At 36.7% G+C, this 27992-nt stretch overlaps 1 protein-coding gene across 1 annotated transcript; it reads left to right on the top strand.

Moving 5' to 3' along the window:
- The first annotated feature begins 11 nt into the window (after positions 1 to 11).
- LOC110446945 (fibrocystin-L-like) lies at positions 12 to 27911 on the top strand. Its single transcript, XM_021492292.1, has 25 exons — positions 12 to 1365; positions 2422 to 2571; positions 3096 to 3261; positions 3583 to 3739; positions 4193 to 4432; positions 4954 to 5083; positions 5271 to 5651; positions 5800 to 7295; positions 8217 to 8382; positions 9210 to 9464; positions 9919 to 10185; positions 12150 to 12398; positions 13021 to 13188; positions 15126 to 15359; positions 16173 to 16874; positions 17139 to 17301; positions 18226 to 18458; positions 20086 to 20331; positions 20745 to 21284; positions 22137 to 22432; positions 23174 to 23545; positions 23949 to 24339; positions 24757 to 24938; positions 25344 to 25482; positions 26217 to 27911. Exons 1-25 carry the CDS (start codon positions 12 to 14, stop codon positions 26405 to 26407), a joined length of 8868 nt encoding a protein of 2955 aa, XP_021347967.1. The 3' UTR covers positions 26408 to 27911.
- Positions 27912 to 27992: the final 81 nt, after the last annotated feature.

The raw sequence follows: 27992 nt of genomic DNA, 5'->3' as shown, positions 1-27992 counted from the left end.
CGGTTACAGCCATGAACAGGAATAACGGGACGGCCAACGATGAGATAGTGTTATCTGGTACAGGACTGTCCTCCACCACGTGTCAAAATGAGGTCAAATTCGGTAGTGATTCCTGTACTGTGACTGCTGGATCATCGTCATCAGTGACGTGCAAGCTTGGCTCTGCCACCAGTCCCCCCGTCGGTGTACAACAGTCAATAGATGTCCGTGTGGGAAACCTCGGAAGTGCCCGTATTGCCATTCCTGGACAGATTACTAGGACATTTGCTGCTATTCCTGTCGTTTCCAGTTTTTCGCCAGTTTTAGGTTCTCTGGAAGGAAACACACAACTGAACATCGCTGGAGCAGGATTTCAGGGAAGTTCCCCGGACATTGATGTCACTGTAACTATTGGGGGTTACCCTTGTCTGATCAGTTCTCTTTCCTACACAGCCATTGTTTGTTCAACTCCAAAGTCTATCACTGACGGTGCAAAGGCAGTGGAGGTCAAGGTCAACATTGGTGGTCAGATGGTGCCTACGGAATGTGATGCCAACTCCTGTGACTTCACTTATGATCTTGCGTCGACTGCCAGCGTAGAATCAGTATCGCCTACATCAGTTGATGGGTCGTCAACTACTTTGACCATCATTGGAAAGAGGATGGGAAGCTCAACTAGTGACGTGAGTGTGACTGTTGGAGGTGAGGTCTGCACTGTGACTGCAGCTACATCTACCGCCGTCGAATGTTCAATTTCTGCTGTACCAGTTGGGGCTCAGCCATTAGTATTAGATGTTGCACAGAAAGGACGCGCCAAGCATGACTCATCTCCTGTGACTGTCACCGGTCAGTCTGTCATTACCTCTGTCAGTCCCACAGCAGGCAGTACCAACGGTGGCACCGATGTTACCATCATGGGTAACGGATTCGAGCAAGGGTCAGTAGTTAATATAGATGGCACAAAATGTCCTTTAACCTCAGTTTCGCTCTCACAAATCGTATGCACGACTGCCGCGCATGCCGCCGCTAACAGCCTTGATCTTGTCGTCACGTCTGGCGGCACAGCCTACACTGCTGAGAATTTTAGTTTTACTGTTGGGGCCACTCCAGTGATTTCATCCTTATCGCCGGCATCTGGATCTTCAGGAGACACTATCACACTCAGTGGTACGAATTTTGGGGCAAGCCTTGCTGACAACACTGTCACACTAGGTGGGCGGGAGTGTACATTGATATCGGCCTCTACGACGGAGATTGCGTGCACTGTTGGGAACTACAGGGCCGGTACCTATGAGATGCTAGTGGATGTTGCAGGGAGCGGACTTTCGAATAACGACACAATGTTTACCTTTGATATGACTGCTTCTGGTATCAGTCCAAACTCAGGTAACTTTTATATCATTGACCAATTGGTAAAAAAAATGTATAGTATAGTTGTGAAATCGCACAACGCACAAAATTTAGCATGCGCATATCGTTCATATATTCATGCACACACCATCCCTACTAAGCACAGACAAATGGGTCGATTCAACAATCGATCGACCCACCCTTTATGCAAAAAACCGCGCACATATGTGTGATATGGTAAGATCGGTTAATTGATGTTACGGAATTAAAAAATACGGAAATCTCGAGTGAAATTATGTACATCGTTTACGTATTTGATATTAGATTGGTATATTTTGCACTTTTGCTGATTCTTCAATACATGCTGCACATTATTATGATGACTGTTAAACCGCCGCTAATGCCTTCACTTTAATGTAAACTGCTAGAATACACATGTAAAGAATTTCATCAAGTTGATCGTCGATAAGAGTTCATCGATGATTTGACAGTTATAAAAAATCAACTGGACCTTAACTGTGATAATTGTGTCTGTTATGTTTTCCTGGAAGTTCCACACCTCCTTCACGGTTGACTAGTGATACACAAAAGGTACCCGCTACTTGATAAGTAATAGGTAACCGATAAAATGCATGACTGTTATTTGATCTGCATCTGCGTATATACTACATTCATGTTTTTAAACTTATACTAACACACTTGTCGATTAAGGTCGTTTAAAAAAAGGTTCAGTACACAATGTGTCCATTAATGTAGATAAGTAGATAACCATGTTAATCTTGCTGTAAGTTTTAAAACGAAACTTAGTTATTCACAAGCCATTCATCGATATATTTCAATCACGATGACTATCGAACAACTGTACGATAGCTATCGCACATTTGTGCGCACTTAATAATCACACAGTTTTTTTTATCGTGCGCACGTGATGCGCACATGTTGCACACACAGGAAATCGTGTAACGTTTTGCGATACCACACCTGTAAATTTAAAGTCGTTTGATAATAATTTATTCGCAATCTTGCAATAAATTGATAGAAAATATAACCTGATCCAACTAGTCTATCAACCTGACACGTTTTTGTCCACAGGAAGTACTAATGGTAACCAAATCGTGACCATATCCGGTTCAGGGTTTGACGACACAACTACAGTTACGATCTGTTCAGAGTCCTGTGTCCAGTCTACAGCACAGAATTCCACAGAAACCAAATTTATCTGTGTCACGCCTGCAGCCTCTGGTAAGTACGAACAAACAGATCACAAGGGTTTCATGTGCTACCTAAGGAAAATGTCTTTCACATTTTGTACACTTATGGTACTTTAGTTTCCTAATATCTATTTCAAATAATTCATGAAATGAACATATCTCCTTTTTTATAATGTTCCCTGTCTTTTGTTTGTTCACCATCGACTTTCCTTGAATTGCAGAAATACCCATGATGTATTGTGTTGTACAAATGTGTTTTGTTATAGCTTTGTAAGTGTCTTTAAATCAGTAAATTATCATGTATATGAATAAGCGTTTTGCAAAATGTCATTTAACTGTAAAGAATATCTTTATTATTAACTAGTTAAAGTAGAAATCCTTTGGTCGTCGTTCATATCATTTAAGAGTGCAAAAACTTGTTTTTGAAAATTATGATTTATGAGTGTAAACCGCTAAAGATAGTTGACTTTAACACAAATCAGAGGATAATGCGTGTACTTGCATACATCATTTATCTTGAACCAGTTAAAATATAAATTGTCCTTTGACCTCTAGGCACCACGACCCAAGTATGTAGCGTACTCGTCACCGTGAACTCAATCACACAGACGCTTAGCTACACGTATGACTCGACGAAAACTCCGGAAATCACAGGTGTGACCCCAACACGCGGTGGGACAGGAGGAGGTACTCGCATCACAGTGTCCGGCTCCGGATTCGGGTAAATACCACCGGCATTAGCCATAACAGACAGAAACTGTTCGTTGTTCTTATCCACAAGTTGAAAATGCTACTTTGCACCTTCTCAGTTTATTGAAATATTGTCAACAACCATTGCTACCGCTTGAAGACGTTCCCTTATTGTTAAATGATTCAACTTTAAAACGAAGCATATTTTGTAAAAAAAAACACCTAGTTGGAGCTTTAACTTCTTGTGTTAAGAATCATTAAAGTTTGTTGCTGTTTCCTGAGGAATGACCTAGGTAGGGGGTATGTATTTCTTGACAATTTGTTTACATACTTTCTATTTTTCTTAAATCAGGTCTACCAAGTCGGATTGTTCAGTAACAGTAGAAGGTAGTGCGTGTGTGGTGGACTCAGTCAGCAACAACCAAATCGTGTGTGACACTGGTTCTATCTCTGCTTCTGTTCGAGGAAAGGTCCGAGTGGAGATTGCCGGGAACGGTCAGGCCATACAGGTATGCTACTGACTGTCTTGTAAGACAAAGATTCAGGGTTGTGGCCTTAAATTCCATTTAATATTAAGTATGACTTTTGTATGGAAAAGAACTCCGAAAACTGTATTTTTCTAACATAAGCTACCAAGTACGGATAATTATGGTATTGGTCATTGTTGAATTATATTGATTTTTTTCCCACTGAACAGAATTACTAAGGTTTTCTCCGTGCCCTCTGATATATAAATTTCAATTATTTTGAACACATTGCATTACACATCAACTACTATGTAAAGCCGGAGTAAACAAAAAAGGATGCTGCTGACAATTTTCAACTGTGAAATTAATAAGTCTTGTGCTACAGGTCAGTTTGCATTTAAGTACAATCTTTTCATTTGTTTGGTCTGAGTGAGTTTATCGATAAGTGCTGCCTTATTATATATATTTAATATGACTACTTTATTTTGTACACAGACAGCAGCAAACTTTCACTACGTTGACGTTTGGTCGTCAGTTTATACATGGGGAGGTGTATCGCTGCCAACAGATGGCGACCTTGTCGTTATCCAAGCCGGTCAAACAATCTACCTAGACACAACCACTGCAGTTATGAAAATGCTCCTAATTCAAGGGGGAGAACTCATTTTTGACGACAATCAAGACGTTGAATTAAAATCTGAAATTATCCTTGTCACAAATGGTGGTCTGTTTCAGGTAAATTATCCATCGATTACTCCAAACATGTCTGTTGGATTTATAGAATTGAGTGTTAGTACCATAAGTTAAGTTTCAATGATATTCTTCTCTCGTTCAAAATATGTCCACTATCAAGTACTTAAAAATGGTAAAACGGACTTAAATATACATTTTGACAGGTACTTTGACTGAGGTAAATGTATGTTTTAAGGGAAGAATATTTTCTATAAAAAGTATCTAATATTAAAGTGTATGCAGTACATTATCAACAAAATTCTTGTATATAATAATGTTCTAGATGAATGTATCTAAAAACTAATTTTGAATGATTTTGTTTTTCAACAGAATTCACTGATTCTGTTTCCTTATTTGAAATACAATACAAAATATTTTACCACAATTTGAATATCAGAAAACGGAAAAAAGATTCTTGAAAAAACGGCACTTTTTGGAAGGTTCATCTTAATTGCAAATGTAAGCAGTCTTTCAGCAGCATCGCACAATTAGGTGTAATTTATGTGTGAATGATTGGCCTTTAGGTTGGAACAGAGCAAGCACCCTTCCAGAACAAAGCCACAATTACATTGTATGGACATCAGCGTAGTAAAGAGCTCCCCATATATGGTACCAAGACGTTGGCTGTCCGCGAAGGCACCCTTGACCTCCATGGTAAAATTGAGACTTTATCTTTGTTGCCATACATTTTACCTAGCTTCTCCATGTTTCATATAAAAAAAAAAAAACTATATTGGTCGAAGAGAATGTGTATACCACCATTATCACTCGAAGAGCAAGCTACATACATACGGTAAAAAATGAACAGCGACTGTGTATATGATGTGTGTTATTTTCATAGGTATACCTACACCTATTACCTGGACGAAGCTAGCAGAAACCGCTAATGCTGGTACAAATGTTATTAAACTCGAACAAGCCGTCAATTGGAATGTTGGAGACGAAATAATCATAGCGACCACTGGCAATTTCAAGTCTCAGTATCAGAACGAACAGAAAACCATCACAGCCATCGCTGGCGATCAGAAGACCTTGACCTTGGACTCAAATCTGGCGCATGAACATATCGCTGTTACAGAAAGTTTTGGAACTAGCGCAAATGCAGCCACCTTGGATTTTGCTGCAGAAGTTGGCCTTTTAACACACAACGTTAAAGTGCAGGGTAACAGTGATGCGCAGTGGATTGAGAAAATTGAAGCGTGTCCTGACGGCTTTAACACTGGTAAGTATAGTTGAGATCATATCATTGGGTCTAAGTTAATAAAGCTTATGTACATGCTGTTTTATAAGACACTACCGTTAGTGCAAATATTCTTCACGCATCTGTCAATCACCAACACATGTTAACTTCCTCTGTCATTTGTCCACAGGTGAATTTGCAACCCAGACATGCTTCCAGGGGCGTTTTGGCGAGGAAATGGGCAGTGATCAGTTTGGTGGGCAGATCATGATTCATGCACCAGAATTTGATACGCACAGGTCCACTGGCCGCATACAGTATGTGGAATTATTTCATATGGGTCAGGCATTTAGATTGGGGCGTTATCCACTTCACTTCCATCTTAATGGCGACATGTCACACTGTTACGCCCGTGGATTAGGCATTCATGAAACATTCAACCGTGCGGTAAACATACATGGCACACACAACCTGCTGGTCGAACACATTGTCATCTATAATATCATGGGTGGCGCTTTCTTCTTGGAGGACGGCATAGAAAGTGGCAACACAATCCAGTACAATCTTGCTATATTTGTTCGCGAAAGTTCCAGTCTACTTAATGATGATGTCACCCCAGCCTCGTTTTGGGTTACCAACCCTAACAACACAATCCAGCATAACCATGCTGCTGGCGGGAGTCACTTTGGATTCTGGTACCGCATGCACGACCACCCAGAAGGTCCGTCATTCACCAACACAGTCTGCCCAAAATTAGTCACCTTAGGAGTATTCCACAACAACTCGGCTCACTCTTTCGGCTGGTTTGGTCTCTGGATCTTCCCAACCTATACGCCTAGAGTAGGCGGTATTTGTGGTTCTTCGGCACCAACACCTGTCGTCTTCGATACGTTCCTTACTTGGAACAATGAGAAGGGTGTGGAAACAGTAAACACTGGTGCCCTACAATTTAGTAATATTCAGGCAGTATCGAATAAAAAGGCAGGGTTTGAGGGAAAGCTTATGTTAGAGGGGGAGGATTTATCGAATCCTTCAAACGAAGCCGCACTCAAGGATTCGCTTATTGTCGGACATGCCTCGTTTTCAGGTGGTTCTGAATGTACAAATGGAGCTGTTGTATTTCCTTACGGATTTGGCTTCCAGATAAACAATGTTGAATTTGTGAACTTTGACAGGTCTAGTTGTTCTGCCCTCATTTGGACAAGAATTGATGGAACGTGTGGAGACCAATGCGGTGGGTTTTCCTACAAAACATCAGGTTTAACATGGACAAGTTCTCCGAATCGCGGCCGTTATGCATGGTTATTTGAGGGAATCCTTGAAGATCAGGATGGCACGCTGTGTAACAGTGCGAACTGTAAGGTTATACCGACTACCGGAACTCTTCCACCTAGTTGTGTAAATTACCCCGAATTCAATTTTGGTATACCAGCAAGCGTGTGTCCGTCTACTGTGAAATTTCATAGATTTGGTTTTAATAAAATAAAGCCTGCCTCTCTAGATTTTAAGCAGTCGAATTGGACAAACCAATACGGATCTTCCCTTGCTGAGCACCGTGATAAACGTATCACGCACAAAATGGGCTGGGTACTGGCCTTGGTTAGTGGCGAAACATATAGTATTGGATTTGTTGACGCAGCCACCCAAACGAATCTCAGTTTCTCTGGAACATTCTATCATTTTGAGGTAAGTTGACTGTTTCCCCTAAAACTATGACATATCTTACGCAGATGTCCAGAAAATGGAAAACATTTATATACTTGTTTTCTTTGTCAATTATATTGATCTTTTTATGATTAGAAACTTAACACGAAACATTCACAATATCTTTTGTGCATGTTTTTAATATGTAGACGTCTGCAATTTTACCCCTTTGTTATGAAAAGCAATCTCAGAGGTTTATTCTACTTTTCAAGTACTCTTGTGCGGTTTAATTTGGTATAGTTACTGACTGGGATAGATAATCGGTTACATAGTGTTTAAGTTCGCTTGCCATAATGTTGGAGACAGTTTTAGCTTGTCCAGTGTACTAGCCCACAGATAATAATTTTCTGCATATTGTGCGTATACGCTATATAGATTGTGAAAAATAACTACATATAAATGTTGTTGAATGCCGTTAAATTGTTTTCAGGTGGTATTCAAGACACTGTGAAAATTGTTCTATCTTTTTTTAAATAGCAAAATGCCATCTCTAATACTGTGATATATTTAGTTTTGACGAGAAACTACGAAATAAGGGCCCCACAAATGATTTGTTTTCCTAGGATATTTTTAATATTTTCTCATAGAAAAGTATATCATGCGAAATACGGATTAAACTTTATTGAAATGTGAAGCTCTTTTGAAATTATAAACTACACGAAATGAAAACAATAATGTATGTAACATCAAAAGTATTTCCCATGTTTTCTAAATGATTATAAAACGTTTTGGATATTTACCCTACTTTGGTATTTATATCCTGTTCTTCTTTTTATTTTTTTACATCATAATTTAATATCAAAAATGGCAAAATCACCAGGAATAACTGCATGAAGAGAAACAAATATGTGTGACTTAGTTCTTTGTATGTTTATTGTATTATATAAAACCTTTTTGTTGCAGAACAACGATCACATATTTCTGCGTCAAAAGGTGAACAAGAAACCCGACAGACTGAAGAGTGATGCTCGTGGGTTCATCGAGTCTTCTGATGTTGCTCTAGACGCTAACATTCACATCAATGGAGATTGGACTTTCGATCATTATACCGACGAGATCACAATTCTTGGTATGTTTTATATTCAGTATGAAAATTAGTATTTCCATCGACATTTTTGTATGGCTTATCAATAGTTCATTTAAGATGCATGACAAATTCGAAAGCGACGTTTTTATGTCACCGTTTATTTACTGAATTTTAGATTTCTTATTGAAAGATTTTTTTTTATTTCAAAATCATGTTATCTTTAATAAATCCTTCGCCGAAAAAAAGAAGAACTGACAAATCGAAAATAGAAATAAGCAAACATATTTACCCATCAATTGCGCTATAGTTGTATTGAATGTACACATCATCGTAATCTAGATACCGCATCTACAAAATAAACATGTAACATTAACTTTATTGTATACGACAAAATAAAGAAAATATGCTGCAAAATATATTTTGATTATTTAAGGGATTAAATATTTTGAATTAACATTGATTAAAAATGTGGTAGAAGGAAGGGGAATTACAAAACACTACACATAAGACACTAACATTATTAAATATAAATCATCAATAAATTTTGGTTTTGTCTATCAGAAAATATCATAGCGCATCTATGTGAAAATGTAAGGTTTTCTATTTCATTAGTGAAACAAAATACAATAAAAAATAACGTATGTCTCTGGAACGTCAAAACGAAAATATTGCTTCGTCAAAATAATAAATTGATATATAAAAATCTATTTTTAGTTCATACCCGAATTTTTAAATGTATATTTACATAAAACTCGATAGAGAAAACTGATCACGTCACACTAAGAAAGCATCAATTCTTTGTTAACTTTTTATTTATTTGTTTACTTATTTGTTTACTAATTTGTTTATTTATTTATTTGTTGTTTCAGTTAAGGGTAGTGGAGGTGTCAGTGGTAGAAAGAAGCGAGGTTCACCCGCTTTGCCAGTTGGTGCCGCCAGTATATCATTTGATTTCCAGGCCTTCAAATGTTTCTATGCTAACTGTACTCCTCCCCCAGACCCCAACACAGTCCCTCCAGTGACTCAACGGCCATCGGAATTTGTTTATTGGTCCGAGTCGAACTCTTGGACTTGGCTCAACAATACCCTCCCGGAAGCCGGAACCGACCTGACCATACCTATAGGTAAAAAAATACGACAAATTCCAAAAAATATAAACATATCATATTCAGATTTCGTTTTAATAGCTATGATATTTTCCGAGAAATACTCTTGCTGTTACTTACTTAGGAAGGGTGCGTGGCCTGTACATGTTTGGTTACTGATTATGTTTATACTCTTAATGATGATTACCATTCCTCTTGAGAAGTAGATAATGGTAGAAACTGTATTGATAATGATAATGATGTATCATTCTTGATAATAGGCGTGCATCTGTTGAGCAAGATCGTAATTGAAATTTATTTTTAAGTGGATATTAATAAATATCAATAAGGGTGTCTCATTCTTGATGATAGCTATACATCTGTCGAGTAAGATCAACAATGTGAAATCTGTTTCCAAGGATATTAATTGGTAATTATAATAAGAAACTTTATTCATTTTTCAACATTCGTACCTTTTTTTTTTAAACAACAGATATTTGGATGGTAGCAGACATGGCCATTCCATGGTTCAATAAGGTCATCCTTTACGGCACATTAGAGTTTGATCATGGGACTTCCGCTCCGTATCGCGATATTGACCTTAACGCGACCCATATCATTATCCTTGGAGGGAGGCTTATCATAGGCTGGCCTGATGCCCCCTACCTTGGTAATTCACAGATAATCCTGAGAGGCAACTGGCAAACAGCGGAATACACAGATCTCACCAACGCGCCAACAGTGGGGGCAAAGGCAATTGGTAAGTTTAGATCAAGGTCATCTACATTCATTTATAACTGTATGATGTACGAAGCGAAACGAATATGGCCGGGTTACGTAAATAATGTAATAGGCCAAAATTACCTTGGTTCAAAAGCTATGATAGTCTTCTACTCTTTTAATTGTTTCCTTTCTGATGCTGAATTCATTAAACTCTTTATGTTATCCTTTTAAAGTTCAGGTTTTCCTATTTGCTGTTAAATCACAAAGATATGTATAATGAATATACAATGAACGGCAAAATTAAGTATACACTTGAAAAAAAAGGTTTCCACACACAAAACAAATATTATATTGGGGAACCGCATCATTGCCAGGTTAAAAAAAATCCAAAAATCGTAGTGAAATTTTCTAATGTTAAGTTCAGATATTGGCTTCCATATATGTTATACCCTGAGAGCGTAAACACGACACATTGAAGTTAGGCGCATGCAATTTGCGCCAAGTGCCTCGGTATGCTTCCCTTACAAAGGCCGTCAGGTCTAAATATGTCGGCAATATGGCTAGACTTCCAATAACGTTTGGAAATTGTGCGATAGGGATGCTAAAAGCAGGGTTAACAAAACGTCATGTGGCGCTTGTGATAAATTGTACAAGATTTACGATTAAGTTCCCTTTGAAGTGTTATCGACGGGTATCCCAACTTCCTAGAGCGGGACGTCGACGTGAAACGGCGCTATGTCAGTTTCATCATTAATGCATAAATAGCGTCGAATTTAAAACGACGTTTATCGTTTGTTGTCATTGAGAAAATGCTGTGTGCTAGAAGTTTACAAAAATGGCGGACACACAAGATATTGACGTCACAATGTTTAAGGACACATACGTCAGTCTGTAAGACCGTATACTTTATTTGGTACTTGATGGCATTCCCGATTCTTTGTGAAATGTATTTCCAAAATGTATATTTCACATATTCGAATTATAATTAACATTGTCTTGATGAAATGAAAGTATTTGATGCGTTTGATAAAGTGTATGCTTAATTTTGCTGGTCAATATATATACAGATTAGTTCATATAGCTACCCCGTGTTCGGATGGATCAATCATTGATTACCAATTGCTATTTTTAAAATGGCAAGAATAGCCCCGTTGCATAGTATGACAAGAACCATTTACAGTAAAACACTATTATTTGATGCTGAACGGCTTCAGCCATTTCGGAAATTGTTTGAAATAACGTAACAAATCTTTAATCACCTTTCAAAACAATAATTTTGTCTACAATTTTAAACTATCTGAAAGCTTTTGTATTTTTAAAATATGAGTCACCATAGCCACTTTCAATACTTTAGTAGACGTTTGTTTTTTACCTGAAGTTTTTTTAATTTTGGATTTGTATGTCGACTGTTGATTAGCCGGTAAGCGTGAAATACTGATAACTAACATATGTTTATGTAAGCAACTCCATGTAACACAAGGTATCCATACATACTGCAGGCTATCTATAAAACAATGAGAAATTCTTTAAGAAGACATTTTACTTAAAGAATCGAATAGCTTTAAAGTTCAATTGCCTAGCACAACCAATATACATCAAACTGCTCTTGTTAAAAAACCACACTTCCACAAGAGTGTTGTGTATTATATATTCATAAATATTATGCTTAATGTAAATAATAACTGAAAACAATGTTATACTTATGTACTCTGGTAAGAAATCATCTTCATAACATACTACTCTGTAACAAATGAGATTTTCTTGTCGATCCCAACCTAATATTCTTCATAAAAGCGCTATTTATTGAGCACTATTTTAACGGAATACCGTATTTATCGCTTTATGCATATAAACCATATGTAAGCGTCACTAGTTCTACTCTGAGAAAATGCCACTTGTTAAAAGCCTTCGCCTTGCTGCCCATATGTGAAACATAGAAATGTATGTGTACTTGTAAGTACCTTTGCAGCATAATTACATGTATGTCTTGTTATTTTGCAGGAGTGTTTGGTGGACTTGACCTCCATGGAATTGATGTCGGTGTGTCTTGGACACGACTAGCCGCGACAGCAGCAGCTGGGGCTTCCACAATCACCTTAGCTAAGGCTGTCAACTGGACGGCCGGAAACGAGATCGTCCTAGCAACGACAAGCTACGACATGTGGGAGACGGAGACATTTAGGATTGCCAGCGTGTCTCAAGATGGACTGACGCTTACTCTCAACAGCTCGCTATTGTACAAACACGTTGGTATGTATGTGTGTAGATATGGGTGCGTGTGCAAATGTACACGTGTCATCAATACATGAAATGTGACATCGAACAATCTTGTTTATAATTCGTGATACAGGAAAGATCACATACTGTTGACAACATCATGTTTTAACTCTTTGGCTCTCTTGAAATGTGGCACTAAAGGTTACTTAAGCTAATTACATTTGCTGTATGTGGTATCATAACATGTATATTGTGGGAATGAAACGTAATCAATTTGCTACAGTTAAAATTTGCTGATATGCTTAACTACACATGCATGCAGTCTTTTGAAAATAATGTATATACTATATATTTTTCAGTTTATTTCTTTTGTCAATAAATCACGTATAACACGTTGTGCTAAACTAATATCAATTCAATATCAGAAAATGATTTGAAGCTCTAAAAAAATGGTTTTTTAACAGACATACATTTATTTCATAATGCTGAACTGTTTGCAAATATTTATGTGGTTACATATCTGCAGCTCAATAACATATTTAAAGAGCATATATAACAAGCTAAACGTACGATTGTTAGATCCTCGCAACGACGTGTTGAAAGGAATTTTCTACTATAATATATGTTTTTTAATAACGATCTTTATTTGCTACAGTCCACTCTGAAACAATAGGCAGTACCAACATCAACCTAGGAGCAGAGGTGGGACTTCTAACGAGGAATGTCAAAATCGTTGGGGAGGATTATGACAAAATGTTTAAAGAGTCGTTTGGTGCCCGAACGTTGGTAGGAACAGCCCAGAAGGGAATCACAGAATACATCGGTAAGTAACACTTTATTGGGAGTGTTCAGCTTTTCGGTATTTCAGTGAAATAGCATTTTAGAGTCGAAATCAGGTCCGCGCATCACCATGGAGGCAAATATAACAACAAACCCTTCCTCCAGCAAACATACACATATGCACACGAACATGCATGGAGGCATATCCTTAAATGGTTTTAGCTGTTGATGAGACGTTGAACCATTATAAAACCAACCAACTAACAGAAAGTTTAAGGCATGACGTAAACTTGTATATTAATTAAAATCTAATTTTACAATCCATCTGAGGCATTAGTGAGTTATTATTATTATTGTTTTTGCTCCGTTTTTTCTTATTATTATTATTAAGTCACCACGAACGAAGTCGGGGAGACTTATTCTTATTGTTCCGTTTCTTACTTATTCTTCTACTTATTATTATTAGTCCGCTCCCGTGCTTAATCTCAGGACTACTTATTGCATACGTCAGTACGATATGTAGTTGTGCATCCTGCTATTTTACCCGGGTCAACCACCCAAGATGGTCGCCGCTGCCTCTGATTGGCCGAAATCATATCCAGCAATAACATTCGTTCTTTTTGATGGAACATAATGAAACTTGGTGAAAGGGTTGATAACGTCTCATCGAAAAACGGTTGCGTACTTTGCAGGGGAGGAGTGACTTCCGCTATTGCTCGCAATTGCAATTCTATTTTTTTTTATTATTATTTCTTCCACGTTCTCCCGCCGGCAAGGTTTCTGACATTTGTCTCGAAATCCATAGGGCGGAATTCAAAGAAACTTTATATGAGTGTTCGTGTATGACAGGCGGTGCGCAAGAGTATTTTAGATTTTTGATCGGTCATCCGACTGGTCATCCGCATGGCAGGCTCTGATTGGTCAAAATTAAGACATTCGCCGATTTTGTTTTGTGATTTGAACAAAATGGCCATTTCCTGAGCTCTGATTTAAATATTGTCGGATTTCGATCAAATTTGGGAGGTAGGTGAATCATGGGACAATGATCACTTTCGTAAGTTAGGTTTCACATTTCAACAAAATGGCCCCATTTCCGTCCTCTGATTGGTCGAAATTTAAAAAATAGTCCAATTTTGATTAAATGTAGTATGTAGGTGTATAATAGGACAATGATCACTTCCGTTGCTTAGATTTCACATTTCAACAAAATGGACGCCGTTTTTTCCCTCTGATTGGTCAAATATTGTCCGATTCGGATAAAATTTGGTGCAAAGGTTTAGTACGGCACTATGAATACAACTGCGGTGCTTGTTTTGTGATTAAACAAACAAACAATACCACAGTTGTATATATTTTGTGATTAAACTAAATGGCCGCCATTTCCTGACCTCTGATTGGTCGAAAATTTAAAAAAATGTCCAATTTTGATCAAGTTTGATCACTCGGTCCCAAATTTCCTGACCTCTGTCTGATTGGTCAGGATTTAAATATTGTCCAATTTTGATCAAATTTTGAACGTATGTGTATCACATTTCCGTTGCTTAGATATCACATTTCAACAAAATGGCCGCCGTTTTTCCCTCTGATTGGTCAAAACTAAAATACAGTCCGATTTGGATGAAATTTGGTGCATAGGTGAAGTATGGCTTTGAAAATACAACTGCGGTGTTTGTTTTGTGAATAAACAAAATGACTGCAAATTCCTGGCCGCTGATTGGTCGAAATTAAGATATTATTCGATTTTGATGACAATTGGTATAAGTGGGTATTAGGGGACTGCGAATTCAATCGCATAGGTATTGTTGCCATAGGAACCTCACAGACACTTCTGATTGGTCGCAACTCAGAAATTGTGCGATATCACTCAAATTTAGTATGTATAATTTAAGTGTATTATGGCATCGCGAACCATTTCTTATGCATCATTGCGACTATTGGGGCAAAATGAAATGTCAGCATTTTTTACTTTTTCATTTGAAGGTTATGCTCGCTTGAGCAATGTAGAGTTTTTCCACACGGGGCAAGAAGGTTACACGGAGTTCTACGATGCCAGATTTTCACTTACGTTCCTGGATGGCGGTACTGTTACTAGCATCAAACCTTCATATGTGAACAAATGTGCATTCCACAACGGATTTTCGCCAGCCATCGGCGTTTTTGGAACTCACAGTTTGCCAATCGAGGATAATGTTGTGCATCACACAGTTTGGTGGGGTAAGTAGTGTCAATATTTTTGTTTGTCCGTCCTGGTTTCATGGTATCATCATGTCTGTTCACTTATCGGTCCATATTTAAAAAAATAAAATGTATTGAGGATAAAATACATGTTTAGCCAAATGTTAATCTTCCACGTGGTCCTCTTGCTAGTAAAATACATGTGTTAGATAAAATAACATATTTACGCAATCGATATATGAATAAACATGGTAATATTGCTAGTAAAATACATGTGCTAGTTAAATATTCAGGCAATAAGTTCTGTTCATATCTTTTTTTAATAAAACTTCATAGGAGTTAAGTATCACAGATAGACCTTGTGTCATGAACAGGGCTGAACTAACAGTAATTTTAGTGACTACATTGGCACGGCTAAGTGTTATTTTTAATAAAAGTAATTGAGATTGAAGTATTACCTTCAGTAGATGATATGACAGCATATTAAGTTTACATTCTACATTTTACGGTTTTTTAACATCGCAGTTGTTTTAAAATTGAAGTAATATGCAGATTTCTGTCGCGAAAATGATTTCGTTTAAACAGTTTCTTGAGCATTGCATATATTCTTGTAATTTGTTTAAAACAAATTTATTTACTCAGATCTAGGTCAATGTAGTTAAAAATGTAAGCAAGAGTTTTAGATTTAAATATCACGTAACAGCTACTGTAATCGATATCAGAAAAGCGAAACTTATTTTTAGCATTTTAGCCTTAATTACGATAACAAATACAGTTCATTGATCAGCGCCAGTAAACGTCTATATCGGGATAATTTTTCGATATCTCATGATTCGTTCTTTGATGTTTTAGGTATTGAGACATCCTCTGATGATACTCAGCTTCGCCGGAACCTGTTGACTCTTGTAGTATGGGAAGGTTCATACCAAGACCGCCAAGAGTCGTTTAATTTTCGCCACAATGGCGCAATTAGTGCGACGACAGCTAAGGCCATTGTCATTGAAGATAACGTAGTAGCGGGAGCAGAAAGGGCTGGATACAGGTTAAACGCGATGGAGTGTGGTAGTGCTGGCTACGGTAGTAATCTGGTGCACAGCTCTTTGATGGGGTTCGGCATATATCCTGGTGATGAATTAACAGTATCATGTGTTCAAATATCCAACATTACTGCTTGGAAATGTCGAGACAGCGGAGTTTACTATGAAAATGTTTTAAGTGTGGAAATTAAAAATGTTGTTTTAGTAGAGAACACAGTGGGGAGTGCACCATTAATGAATGGCCCTTCAGCCGTCGCCCATCAAACTGCCGACAAATATGTCTTAATAAAAGATTCCACGGTAGTTGGTGCGACAGCCTCCTTCGACTGTACCAGTGATAAATTGAAATCCGATGAAAATATCCAGTTTAGTTCCCAAGCACGCACATGGAACACGGATGGCAGTCACGTTGGCATTGGGTTTACACTGTTTATTGAATCAGGCAATGCCATGCCAAAGAAGCCTCATTTTGGAACTATGTCTTATCCAACAATTTTTGGAAGAATGAAATTTGATGGTGAGTGGCGTTTTACATTTTCATGAGTTCTGTGAATAAACACTATGAAACTTTATGCATTCTATATATTTTTATATTTGCTATTACGGACATTATAAAAACCTGACCTCTAGCCTTCTATTGTCATAGGTATGATTACTTTTGTAATATTTTGTTTCGTTAGCATTCTGTATATTTCTATATTTGTTATTACGGACATTATAAAAACCTAACCTCTAGCCTGGTATTGTCAAAGCTTACTTTTGTAATATTTTGTTTCGTTAGGTGTGGCATTTGCCCATTTTAAAACAACTTGTGGAATCAATGACTACGCAGTAACTACCAATGCTAAAGGGGTTGATGGTCAACATCCTATAGAGTCCACGAACGCAGTTATCACAGATGTGGCTACAGACAACAAAATATTTTACCACAGACCAAATGTTGGGTGAGTGTCGGTGCAAAACAGTCAATATTTAATAATGTTAAGTTTTTTGGGAGTTGTAGACAGCACGTATTAAAGTTTAAGGTAGATACATTGTATGTTGTTCAGTAAAGCATGTCTGTGATGAAACCGTTAGTCATGGTAAATATATACGTCGCTGTTGTCATTGTAAATTAAACCTGCTGATAACATCCCCCAAAGCTCTATTGAGGATTTATCTGATTCCAAGGCAATCTGTGGTATACAGTAGATAAAATAAAGTATGCCACTAAGTCTGACACACGCTTTAAATAGATATTCATAAACATTTTTTTTTATATTTTGTTTTCTAAATTTCAAATATCATTTGGTGGAAATGAATACTGGAGGCACGGTTATCTAGTAGTAAGGCACCAGGCTCGTGACCGCAGGGGTGCGGGTTCGAGTCACGATATGGCTGGCACCTGTGTTGTATGTTTGAAGAAGATACTTTACTCCGCATGTTTCAGTATACTCGGCTGTAAATGAGTGCTTGGTTGGACAGTGCTGAAATTGTTGAATGCTAGCTGTGAATTCTAAATGGCAGCTCCGGCTGTGTGCTCCCAATGGAATTGAGAAAGATATTTGCTGGTTGCAACCGTCCTATAACCACGGATAATAATTTGTTAACCGCTTTAAGACGACAACAAGGTTGTGATAAAACGGTATTAAAGAACCTCGAATTATTATTATTACCAATTGGTATATCACATCGATACATGTAGACGTGTTCGTGTTAACCCTGTCACGGTTATACCGAACAATGTAAATGTGATGCTAAGAAATAAAGTAAGGTCTTATTATATAATAATCAAAAAAATATATCAATGTGGTTGAAAATATCCAATTTGAAAAATGTGTCTTAATGCAATTTATTTATCATTTTTTCTGTTTATATACGTTGAGCAGGACGATTAACAGTGCCGATTGTGTTGATATGGACTGCGATGGTCTGAAAAAGGACCTGTTCGTTGATGAAGATGGATCATTTCTCGGAAGCATTGGTGCTGTAATTTCTGAGTCTGAGTGGGAATGGGGTGGTGATCCAAGAAGGGGCCTCGGGGATTACAGAATCCCGAAGACGATGTTAACCACACTGGATGGCACTCGTATACCGGTCAATGATATAGCACCAAACAAAGGTAGATAACTCCGTCCACTAATCAAAAGTTATAAAACAACATGAAAAAAAGATAAATCCTAGCACCAAACAAGGTTAAACAACTCTCATCACAGAGTTTATAGAGATAAGTCCGAACGAGGGGAGGCAAATCCCACCAGTAAGCAAATAGGGATTGGACGTCTTTTTTTAATATTCATACCGGCATGAACGTTTTAAAAACGCCGCTCAATCAATAAATTTACATTTTTCTAAAGAACAATTACTTAATTTATATATTTGTACTTAAATAATAGATTAATTTACTGCGTTGGATATCATCGTCCTTTAAACGACATTGTTGGAACAGCCACATTTAAATAACATTGGCGCCAAAAATAAACAGAATTCATTTGAGTGTTTGACGCAGGATCATTCTCTGTGTTATCCGAAGCGAATGACGAGACTCTCATTGAACAATGTTAATTTATGACGTCATAAGTAAACAACGTGTAAAGTCATAGGAGTTGCAGTGCAAATGTAACTATATGTTTATAACTTCTATCGAAAAAGACCCGCTGAATATATAGGATACGAAGTGTCTATTTTATTCTATCGCAATCGAAGTCGATTTTATAAAACAAAATACAACTTCTTTATTTACAATAATTTCAAAACTCTTCATTTGCAGTAATGAGTCATTTTGGCAGAATCTCAAAAAAGTCATCATAGTAACCAAATTATAACCTGGTTAAATATTGTCCAAGCAATGGATTCAGTTATTTTGAGTGATAATGAATATGTAGATAATTTATGTACGATCGATAATGAAAAGGAAAGTTAAAGCTTTACCTCAAATTAATAAGTATAATATTGGAGCCGATGTACTTGCAGCATGAATTTTCTCCCAACAAATATTCATCATTATGGATATTTAAAACAAAAAAATGAAATTGGAAAGTCTATATATTAAATTTGTCGTTTAAACCATTGTTGCTATAGCATGTTAACATTCATTTCTGAAATTATGTTTTTCGTATTTTCTTCCATCTCTGTAAACACAAGCATTCGTATTTTTCTATCTTCTCTAATCTATGCTATGACGTGTTGAAAAGTGATATTTTTATAACAGGTACAAAGGGCCCTTCTTTTTCGTCTGGTCACACCAGAAATTGTTGTTCACGGCTAGAAGAAAATAATTCATCAGATATGATAATTGCTTTCTCAAAATGATCAGCAACTTGACAAAATTTGAGCAAATACTAATTGAAAATTTCAGAATTGTTATGGCGTGTCATGTTACGTTTAATTAGATACGGCACTAATAGAAACTCTTGCTGTCACCTGAAAACAATTCATGCTAATTTGACTCACAAAACATTTGGAGTTCTCACATTGTTACATGTAAATTACCTTATTTCCACACAATTTTGATAAAGGCAGAATATATAATTTTAGTTATTAAGACCGGGGAAACTGTTATGCATTATTATCAAATGTGACACAGTACATATTTGACATGAATGGCATGATACATTTTCTACGACCTCAAAAGTGCTGGAAACATAAAGAGTAATATGTTTTAAGGGCATGCGGTACTTTCCTCCCTTTGAGTTTTTATTTCTTTATATACCCACATTTCTAATGACTGCTATCCTTCTGTATCACAGGTATTATCCGCAATAACAACTGTCAGTATAGGTCAGCCTGGCATGCTTACGAGTGTCATGACCTGACGTACAAAATGCTGATTATCGAAAGTATGGATTCGGACACGGAGACCCGCCGAGTGTCACCTGTTGCTATTCTCGGAGATGGGTATCTTGATCTCATTAACGGTCCCGCGGATCACGGCTGGTGCAGCGGATACACTTGTCGTAAACGAGTTTCCACTTTCATGGCTATTGTCGCTACTGGTAATGCTTTTAACTTTCATTTTGAAACAATGAGAAAATATAAATTTGCAACTAACTTTTGAGAATGTTAAGGAGAATAAAAACGTATCACTTCATGGAAATAATATGTTCTCTCTACAAATTGAAAGACTGTAATATATTGCGTTTTGCCTGTGTTGTTTAAGAAGAAGGGCAAAATCTGTGATAGCATATATGTATATAATCTAACTTTTAATATTCCGTTAAAGAAAAGAAAAAATAAATATACAGAAATAGCATAGAGTCATTAATAAAGTTTTGTCTCTTGCTATAGTCCATGGAAGAAAAAGGTTGTCTTTTAATGTTGACAGAATATGTTAATAAGTTTAAATTCAACTTGAAACAGAGACAAAATAACCATAAAAAGACTGTTACATTTTGGTTTGTTATTTCAGGAAAAGAGTATCTTATTCACTTTACTGGTACCTCACCCCAACATCTCAGGTACTTCCTTCTTAACTCTGACGACACACAGTCCGTCAAGCTTGCAGTCTGGTACTCGCAGCCAAACAGGCGCGACGTCTTTGTTGATGGCAATCTCGTTTCACCTAAAAACGGAAGGACTGTAAACGGAGCGTACATACTCGACCCACCTTCTTATTCTGACGAATTCATGCCAAACGTGTCTGACACATCCGGTGAGAATTATTATGACCGCGACTCTGGACTCCTCCATTTCACCATTAGAGGGAAGAAAGCTGTGGAGGTGAAAACAGATCCCTCAATCATCGTATCCTTTCAATTTCCGGCCATGACCGTCGATCAATTCTATGGACCCCAACTCATACAGCATCTTGCAGCATTCTTCGATCTCCCACCAAACAAGGTTCGACTTGTAAAGGTAGTAAGGGAGACAACTCCTGCTGGTCGAAGGCGCAAGAGGTCACAGGGATATGACCAGGTGATCCTGGAGATTTCTGATACTCCTCGTTCTAGTAAGTTTAAGCATTATTTTGACGTAATTCGCCAAACAAACCAAGTAGTTAGTTAATTTACTTCATTCACTATGATCTGTATATTAATGTCTCTTTTAGTTTTCCCATTTTCGGATTTCTTTGTCTTTGGTATAAATATCTCTACATAGCTCATGCAGTATTTGTTTAGTTCACACGAATTTAAATATTGTTTTTTCAAGTGGACCCTTTAAAAAAGTCTAGATTTCGAATCATAGGACTAAGTGTGCATTTCAAAAGAATATATTTTACAAGAGATAAACCCTGGTGATATAGTGACATGGAATTATCATGATGATGATATGAGCTTTTTCTAATGAATTAAAAACTTATTCTGATAACTTTATTTATTACATACTTACAAAATGTACTAATAAATACGGTTTTTTTTTGTATATATTCGATACGACACAATTGCTCTTAACCATATCAGCCCTCGCCGTATCACACCCCAAAAGTCGTATCAGCCCCCGCCGTATCACACCCCAAAACCCGTATCGGCCCGCCAAACCCGTATCACACCCCTTTTGGATTTTTTTCGTTTTTCAATAGTTCAAAAGAAAAATAGAGCATAAGATAGTAGCTTTTATAAGTAAGTATGTAATAAACAGAATAAAGCATGGCTTTTTCCATATCACACCCAGTATCAACCCTCGACCAATATCAGCCCTCGGGCCTTCGGCCCTTGGGCTGATAATGCAGTCTCGGGTTGATACTGGGTGTGATATGGAAATAGGCATGTATTATTCTCTATTTATTTGACTCTTCGCGTAACACAAGGACAAGTACCACATATAATGGAGTATTTCAAAAGTTACTATTGTTATCCTATAGATGTCAACGACTCAAGTGACCTGACCCAAACACAACTGCAGAATATTTCTGCTACGCTAGTCAACGAGGTACAACTCGGAAACATAAGCCAAGTTGTCAACCTGACGGTTGTGGGTGTGGCTGTAGTTGAGCCACTGGCATCACCCAGCTCCCCCGAGTGGAATGCCATGACCACGGACTCTCCCTACACAGTTATTGTAGAAGCTTCGAGCATGCGATTCAACCCTGCACCAGAACCACAACACGAGGGGGTGGTCTTCAAGACACAGCCAAAGATACAGGTTTTGGATGCACAGGTTTGCTTCAGTTCTACCAACAACTTTCGGTATTTTAATTCACAGCTCTTTCTGCATTATAGATTGAAATATTGCTAACCTACATTGTTTTTAATCATTTAACACAGCCGCCATCGTCAAGTGACCTGGGCTGAATCGGACCCTCCCCAAACTAGTCTTATCTAAAACATTACCACAATATTAGTCACTTCCCTAATGAATCAATATATAACAAATGAGTTGATCGTAGGGTATGTCATAGGCCATTTGTTGTCAAACGTTACATTTAAATGATTCTGCTATTTAATAGATTTGTATATGTTCAATCACTTTTGTGTGATTTGCATTCATTTTATAAAATACATGGTGGTTGACTCTTTTTCAGTCCTAAATTTTGCAATACATGTTACCTTGATACCCACAATTAGTTCTTTTGCAAAGTAGCATTTTTCATAGCAGATGTAAATAGTACTTTTAAATGTGAAATGAACTAGTACTCCTTCAATTTAGTAATTTCGTGTAATTTAGGGAGTTCATACCCCCCCCCCCCCCCCCCCTTTCAGTTTCAAATTAATTTAAAGTAATTCGGATGTCCACATGTTTGCCCCTAGCTTCACTGATTAGTCCTAGAAGGACGAACAAGCTGAATATTGCAATGATATCGATCTTTGGCATTAAGAATGTATTTAAAACATGGCTGAAAATACACATGTAGGTGCATTACCTGTGTCTTTCAGTGTGTTTCTGTTTATAAATTTGTAGGGTCAACCAATAATACAGCTAGGGACGGCCTCCCAGCCTTGGCAAATAACTGCATCGCTGCGGCCTGGCGGGTCCAATGCACTGGCCAACCTCACCGGAAATCTCACCGTAGAGTTTGCCAATGGCTGGGCCAACTTCACCGACCTGCTCATCACTCAATTCGGTACGGACTTCTATATAGATTTTACAGTGACCGTGCCGACCGACTCTAACTTCACCATAGCCTCTGATCCACTGACAGTCACTGGGCGACCAATCATAGCTTCAATTGCATCCAAGACTTCTACTGTCATTGAAAACAACTACTTTGCCATAGGGGTTGAGCTTCGTGATGAGATTACGTCAGAACTCATACCAGATATTGCCTGGAGGGTAAGCTTTCTATGAATATTCAATCTACTTTAAACTTATGTTCAGTATTGTTTTTTGTTTTGTTTTCAAATATAACTTAGGCATATAATGTTAGCTCATATAATCTTCTCTCTGAGCTTCATACTAACTGAAGCGAAATAGCATTTATTCGATCAAACTTTCCTGGCTGACGCTTTTTGTTATACTACAATATAATTTAAATATATGCAGACAATGTAGGTCACGTAAAAAAAAATGGACCGACGTTCATGCATGAAATTGAGTGAACAATTTTTTAATATGAGAGTAGGAAAAAAATATCAATTAAGTGTTTGCGATGAAAATATACTTATCTTTAAAATATATCGTAAGTAAATCGTGACCCGTTAACTTTAACCTTCAGTACGATATCATTTTATGACAGGGTCACACTTGGACTATGACTGCAGAACTGAACAAGCCTGAACTTCACCTAGGTTCGTTGCTTGGATATAATGAGACCATATTCTCCACCTCCTCCAGTTCAGCCAATTTTTACTCGTTGAACTTCACATCTCTTGGAGTCTATGCCTTGAAGCTGCACATCTACACGACGCCGTCCGGATACGACTTCTACGAAGAGGTCCAGGTGTTGGTGCGATCACAGACCCAGACCAGCATTGTCGTTCAGCAGACCACACAGGTGGAGATGAAATTTGATTCAGATTTCAATACAGTGGTCGGTGCTGACGATAAACCGTTTGCTGCTATGATGGGAAACTACTTCGCCGCGAAATACCCCGATGTTCTCGTAAATTCTGTGGCCGTCACGGCAGGTAAGTTCGAGCAGTATTCATTGAATTTCCATCATGCTCAAACTTGGATTCTGTACCCAAGTCGAAGTTAATGTTATTGTTAAAAATAAATGGAAATCAACATTTTGTTAGCGCTTACGAAGAATTAAAGATGAAGTCAAAGACAAATGTCGTTTTCGTTACTTGACTTTTGCACCGTGTCGAACGGTTTAAGTGAGTTAGAAGAAAGGTAACTTGAGCACAGAATCCATGATTGAGCATGACAACGGTTTCATGAATATGGCATAGGACCTCTATTATCAATGAAACTAACCTCTGATATGTGATATTTTCATCATCATTGTGTCTATAAATTAAAAGTTAGTTTTACATATTTAGCCTGCGTGTTATCAAGTTATTCAAACATCTATATTACGTCATCAATCTGTTTGGTTACAGGAAGTATCGTGGTGACATATTCTATCAGTGGAGGGATATCCGGTGTAAACACGACTGTCTATGGCATGTGTGATACTATTCAAAACAGCACCGCCTTCTCCTTCAACTCACAGTCCCTCTCGCTGTCCGGCTACCTGACAGTTGGCGGAGTGTCATACTACGGCGTCTCATGTGGGCCTATAGTAAGTTTGATAACATCCAAATATCTCGGAATCAGATTTCAAATTGATCTGGCAAATTTGAGCAAGATGGTTTCATTGTACCATAAAAAAATGAAAGGGTTGCATTTTTTTCGTAGATCTTGTTCCACGTAAAGTGTTATCCCAATCACTGAATTTATTGGAGGAGTGTTGAACCAAAAAAAAAAAAACGTAATCTAAATTTCATTATATCTTTGTTTATTTTTCAATTTTTTTATTGATAAGGTCTTATTTTTTTTCTCATATTCCTTATAAATAATTAATATAACAATATATGTCACATTTAATATTGCATGTCAATTACGTATTTTTTAATTCAGAAACCAAAATGCCAGTTTTCTCTATTGATACAAAGAAATTAAACAAATTGTTGTTTTCCTTCCACAGACATCAACTACCTCTGACCTCAGCAGTACAAATCTGGCTCTGATTATCTCCCTTGCCGTTGTATCTACAATCCTTGTCTGTGTCGTCATGGGAATTATATTCTGGAAGTGCAAGGTGCAACCAAAGACCAAGACAAGGGGTAAGAATTCACATAATTGACTAGCGTCTTTCTTTGGTTGAAAAGTCAAGAAAGAAATGCCATAAAAGTAATGACAGGCTTTCTCATATATATTTTTTTCATGAGATTTTTCGATAAGAACTCACGGAAAGAACGAAGCGATATCAAACGTCAAAGCTCGTCTACATGTGTGCGGGATATATTGCGAAGCCTAGTGCATATTTAAATATACAGTGATCAATGTAGAATTCATTTTAATCAGTCTCCTTTCACCATATTTTTTAAATCTTTTATTCAGTTTTTCATGATAAATTTGAGTATTTCCAGAAAAATATGAGTCACAATTCTTTTGGTATGACTTTAAACATACTCGATGAATGGTTAAGTGTCTTCTCTTGTAGATTTGAATAACTATACCAACTACATCAGTCGATGAATAGTTAAGTGTCTTCTCTTGTAGATTTGAATAACTATACCAACTACATCAGTCGATGAATGGTTAAGTGTCTTCTCTTGTAAATATGAATAACTATACCAACTACATCAGTCGATGAATAGTTAAGTGTCTTCTCTTGTAGATTTGAATAACTATACAAACTACATCAGTCGATGAAAGGTTAAGTGTCTTCTCTTGTAGATTTGAATAAGTATACCAACTACATTAGTCGATGAATGGTTAAGTGTCTTCTCTTGTAGATTTGAATAACTATACCAACTACATCAGTCAATGAATGGTTAAGTGTCTTCTCTTGTAGATTTGAATAACTATACCAACTACATCGGCCATCAAAGCACCATTGAGGACATCCTGTTCCGTGAGCAGTCGTTTATGAGCATCAGGGACAAGTCTGCAGGTCTGCCTCAAGCTCCTGCTGCAACCAACATTAACAGTCTGGGTGTAAACAACTACCATAACCCGGAAAGAAAGAGTCCTCTACCCTTTTAAATTCTAAGGATGGAAAGCCAATTGTCTCCCCTTATCAATGGAGACTATTATAGAATAGCAATCTGTGATATTGTGTGTAATCATTAGAAATTGATTATATATATTTTTTAACTGTGATATTCTATTTCCAATTTATATCGTATCAGTAAGTACTTCATTTTGTGGGTTTTTTGGTAGGTTCAACGTTGACAAAAATGTCTGTAATTTTTTATTTTTTTTTAATTTGTGAACATAATCATATTAAATCAAAATTATTTAAAAATGAAAAGACATTTTTCACTTAAATATGAATAGAATGTACATTTCATATACAATGCCTAATTGAATAATTAAGGTTATTATTGGACACATATGAAGGGCACAAACAACAAAATGTTTAGTTTGCGTGCTTTAAGACATATGGTATCTAAAAATATCTATTTATTTTGAAACAAGAACTTCTGTGATATTTGCCTATTCTATCGAGGGAATATTAACAATATATATACATATCCTTTAAAGTAATATGTCACGTGTTTTTACGAGTAATAAAAACATGAAAGAAAAACTTAAACACTTGTATATCAAAATTATTTGCTTTTGTCCATCGGTATTTTCGAGTATTGACGGAGAGTATCAATCAAGAGAATTATTGAAAGAATTACTTTATATTTGCAAACACCAATATTTGTTCCTTTTGTTAAATATAATTCTTGTTTATATCTTAATTAAGAGAATATGTTGCGTTATGTTTAAGATAGTTTATTATCAAATGATAACCTGTATTCTAGATAATTTACAAACATTTTGTGATTTTTAAGCATAATCTATACCTCATATCTTATTATAGAAATATTTCTTATGTTTGATATACATGTCAAGTAACGGAGCATATGTCTGTAAAGCAAAGTTTTAAATTCAAGTGTTTACAAATATAGGATATGGTTTGTAGTTACATGTGTTGCACAGTATTGATATTGTTTTGTTGTATTTGATATAGTATTCTTCAATTCCTTTGAGGCAAACAATATGTAGTATTCAGTGATTTCTTTGCATTTCTAATTTGTAAGTATTTGTTTTCTTATTTTCCTCACTTAGTCCCTATTTACACTATGAGCTGGTTCTCATGTTTTGAAGCTAACCGTTAACAGTTTATATTTTGTTTTTTCTAGTTTGATATACGTGTACTTCAACTTCGATTATTTTTATCTAGGTTATTTGTATACGCTTGTATACTTTAGTTACACGATCCAATCAATTTCATATTAAAATAAAATCTTTTTCTATAATTGAAAAGAAGCATACCCTTTTTGTGATAAGCATTTAAAAAAAATATTGAAACAGATTCAAGTTCTTGTGATTTATTTAAAAAAAACACACATGTTTTAAGTGTAGTATAAGGTTTTTTGGAAAGATGTCAACAAGCCTTTAGGAATTACAATTTGATTATATGGCGTACCTATTGGTTTGAGAAGTATTTTTATTTTACGATTTTAGATCTACGCACTTAGTAATGTAATACTAATAAAACGACAAAATCTAATGACTTAAATATTTATTTCTGAATTTTACATTGATTTCTCAGAATTTAAAAAGATAGTTATGT

This window comes from Mizuhopecten yessoensis, unplaced genomic scaffold (assembly GCF_002113885.1).
Source record: "Mizuhopecten yessoensis strain PY_sf001 unplaced genomic scaffold, ASM211388v2 scaffold3079, whole genome shotgun sequence".
Classification (NCBI taxonomy): domain Eukaryota; kingdom Metazoa; phylum Mollusca; class Bivalvia; order Pectinida; family Pectinidae; genus Mizuhopecten; species Mizuhopecten yessoensis.
This window is presented reverse-complemented; position numbering and strand designations above follow the sequence as displayed.

Excerpts from the sequence above, each read along its gene's own strand:
- LOC110446945 (XM_021492292.1), top strand. The coding sequence starts at position 12 with ATGAACAGGAATAACGGGACGGCCAACGATGAGATAGTGTTATCTGGT. Across the intron at positions 2,572-3,095 it reads TGTCACGCCTGCAGCCTCTG|GCACCACGACCCAAGTATGT; the intron begins GTAAGTACGAAC and ends TTTGACCTCTAG. Across the intron at positions 13,189-15,125 it reads GGGAATCACAGAATACATCG|GTTATGCTCGCTTGAGCAAT; the intron begins GTAAGTAACACT and ends TTTCATTTGAAG.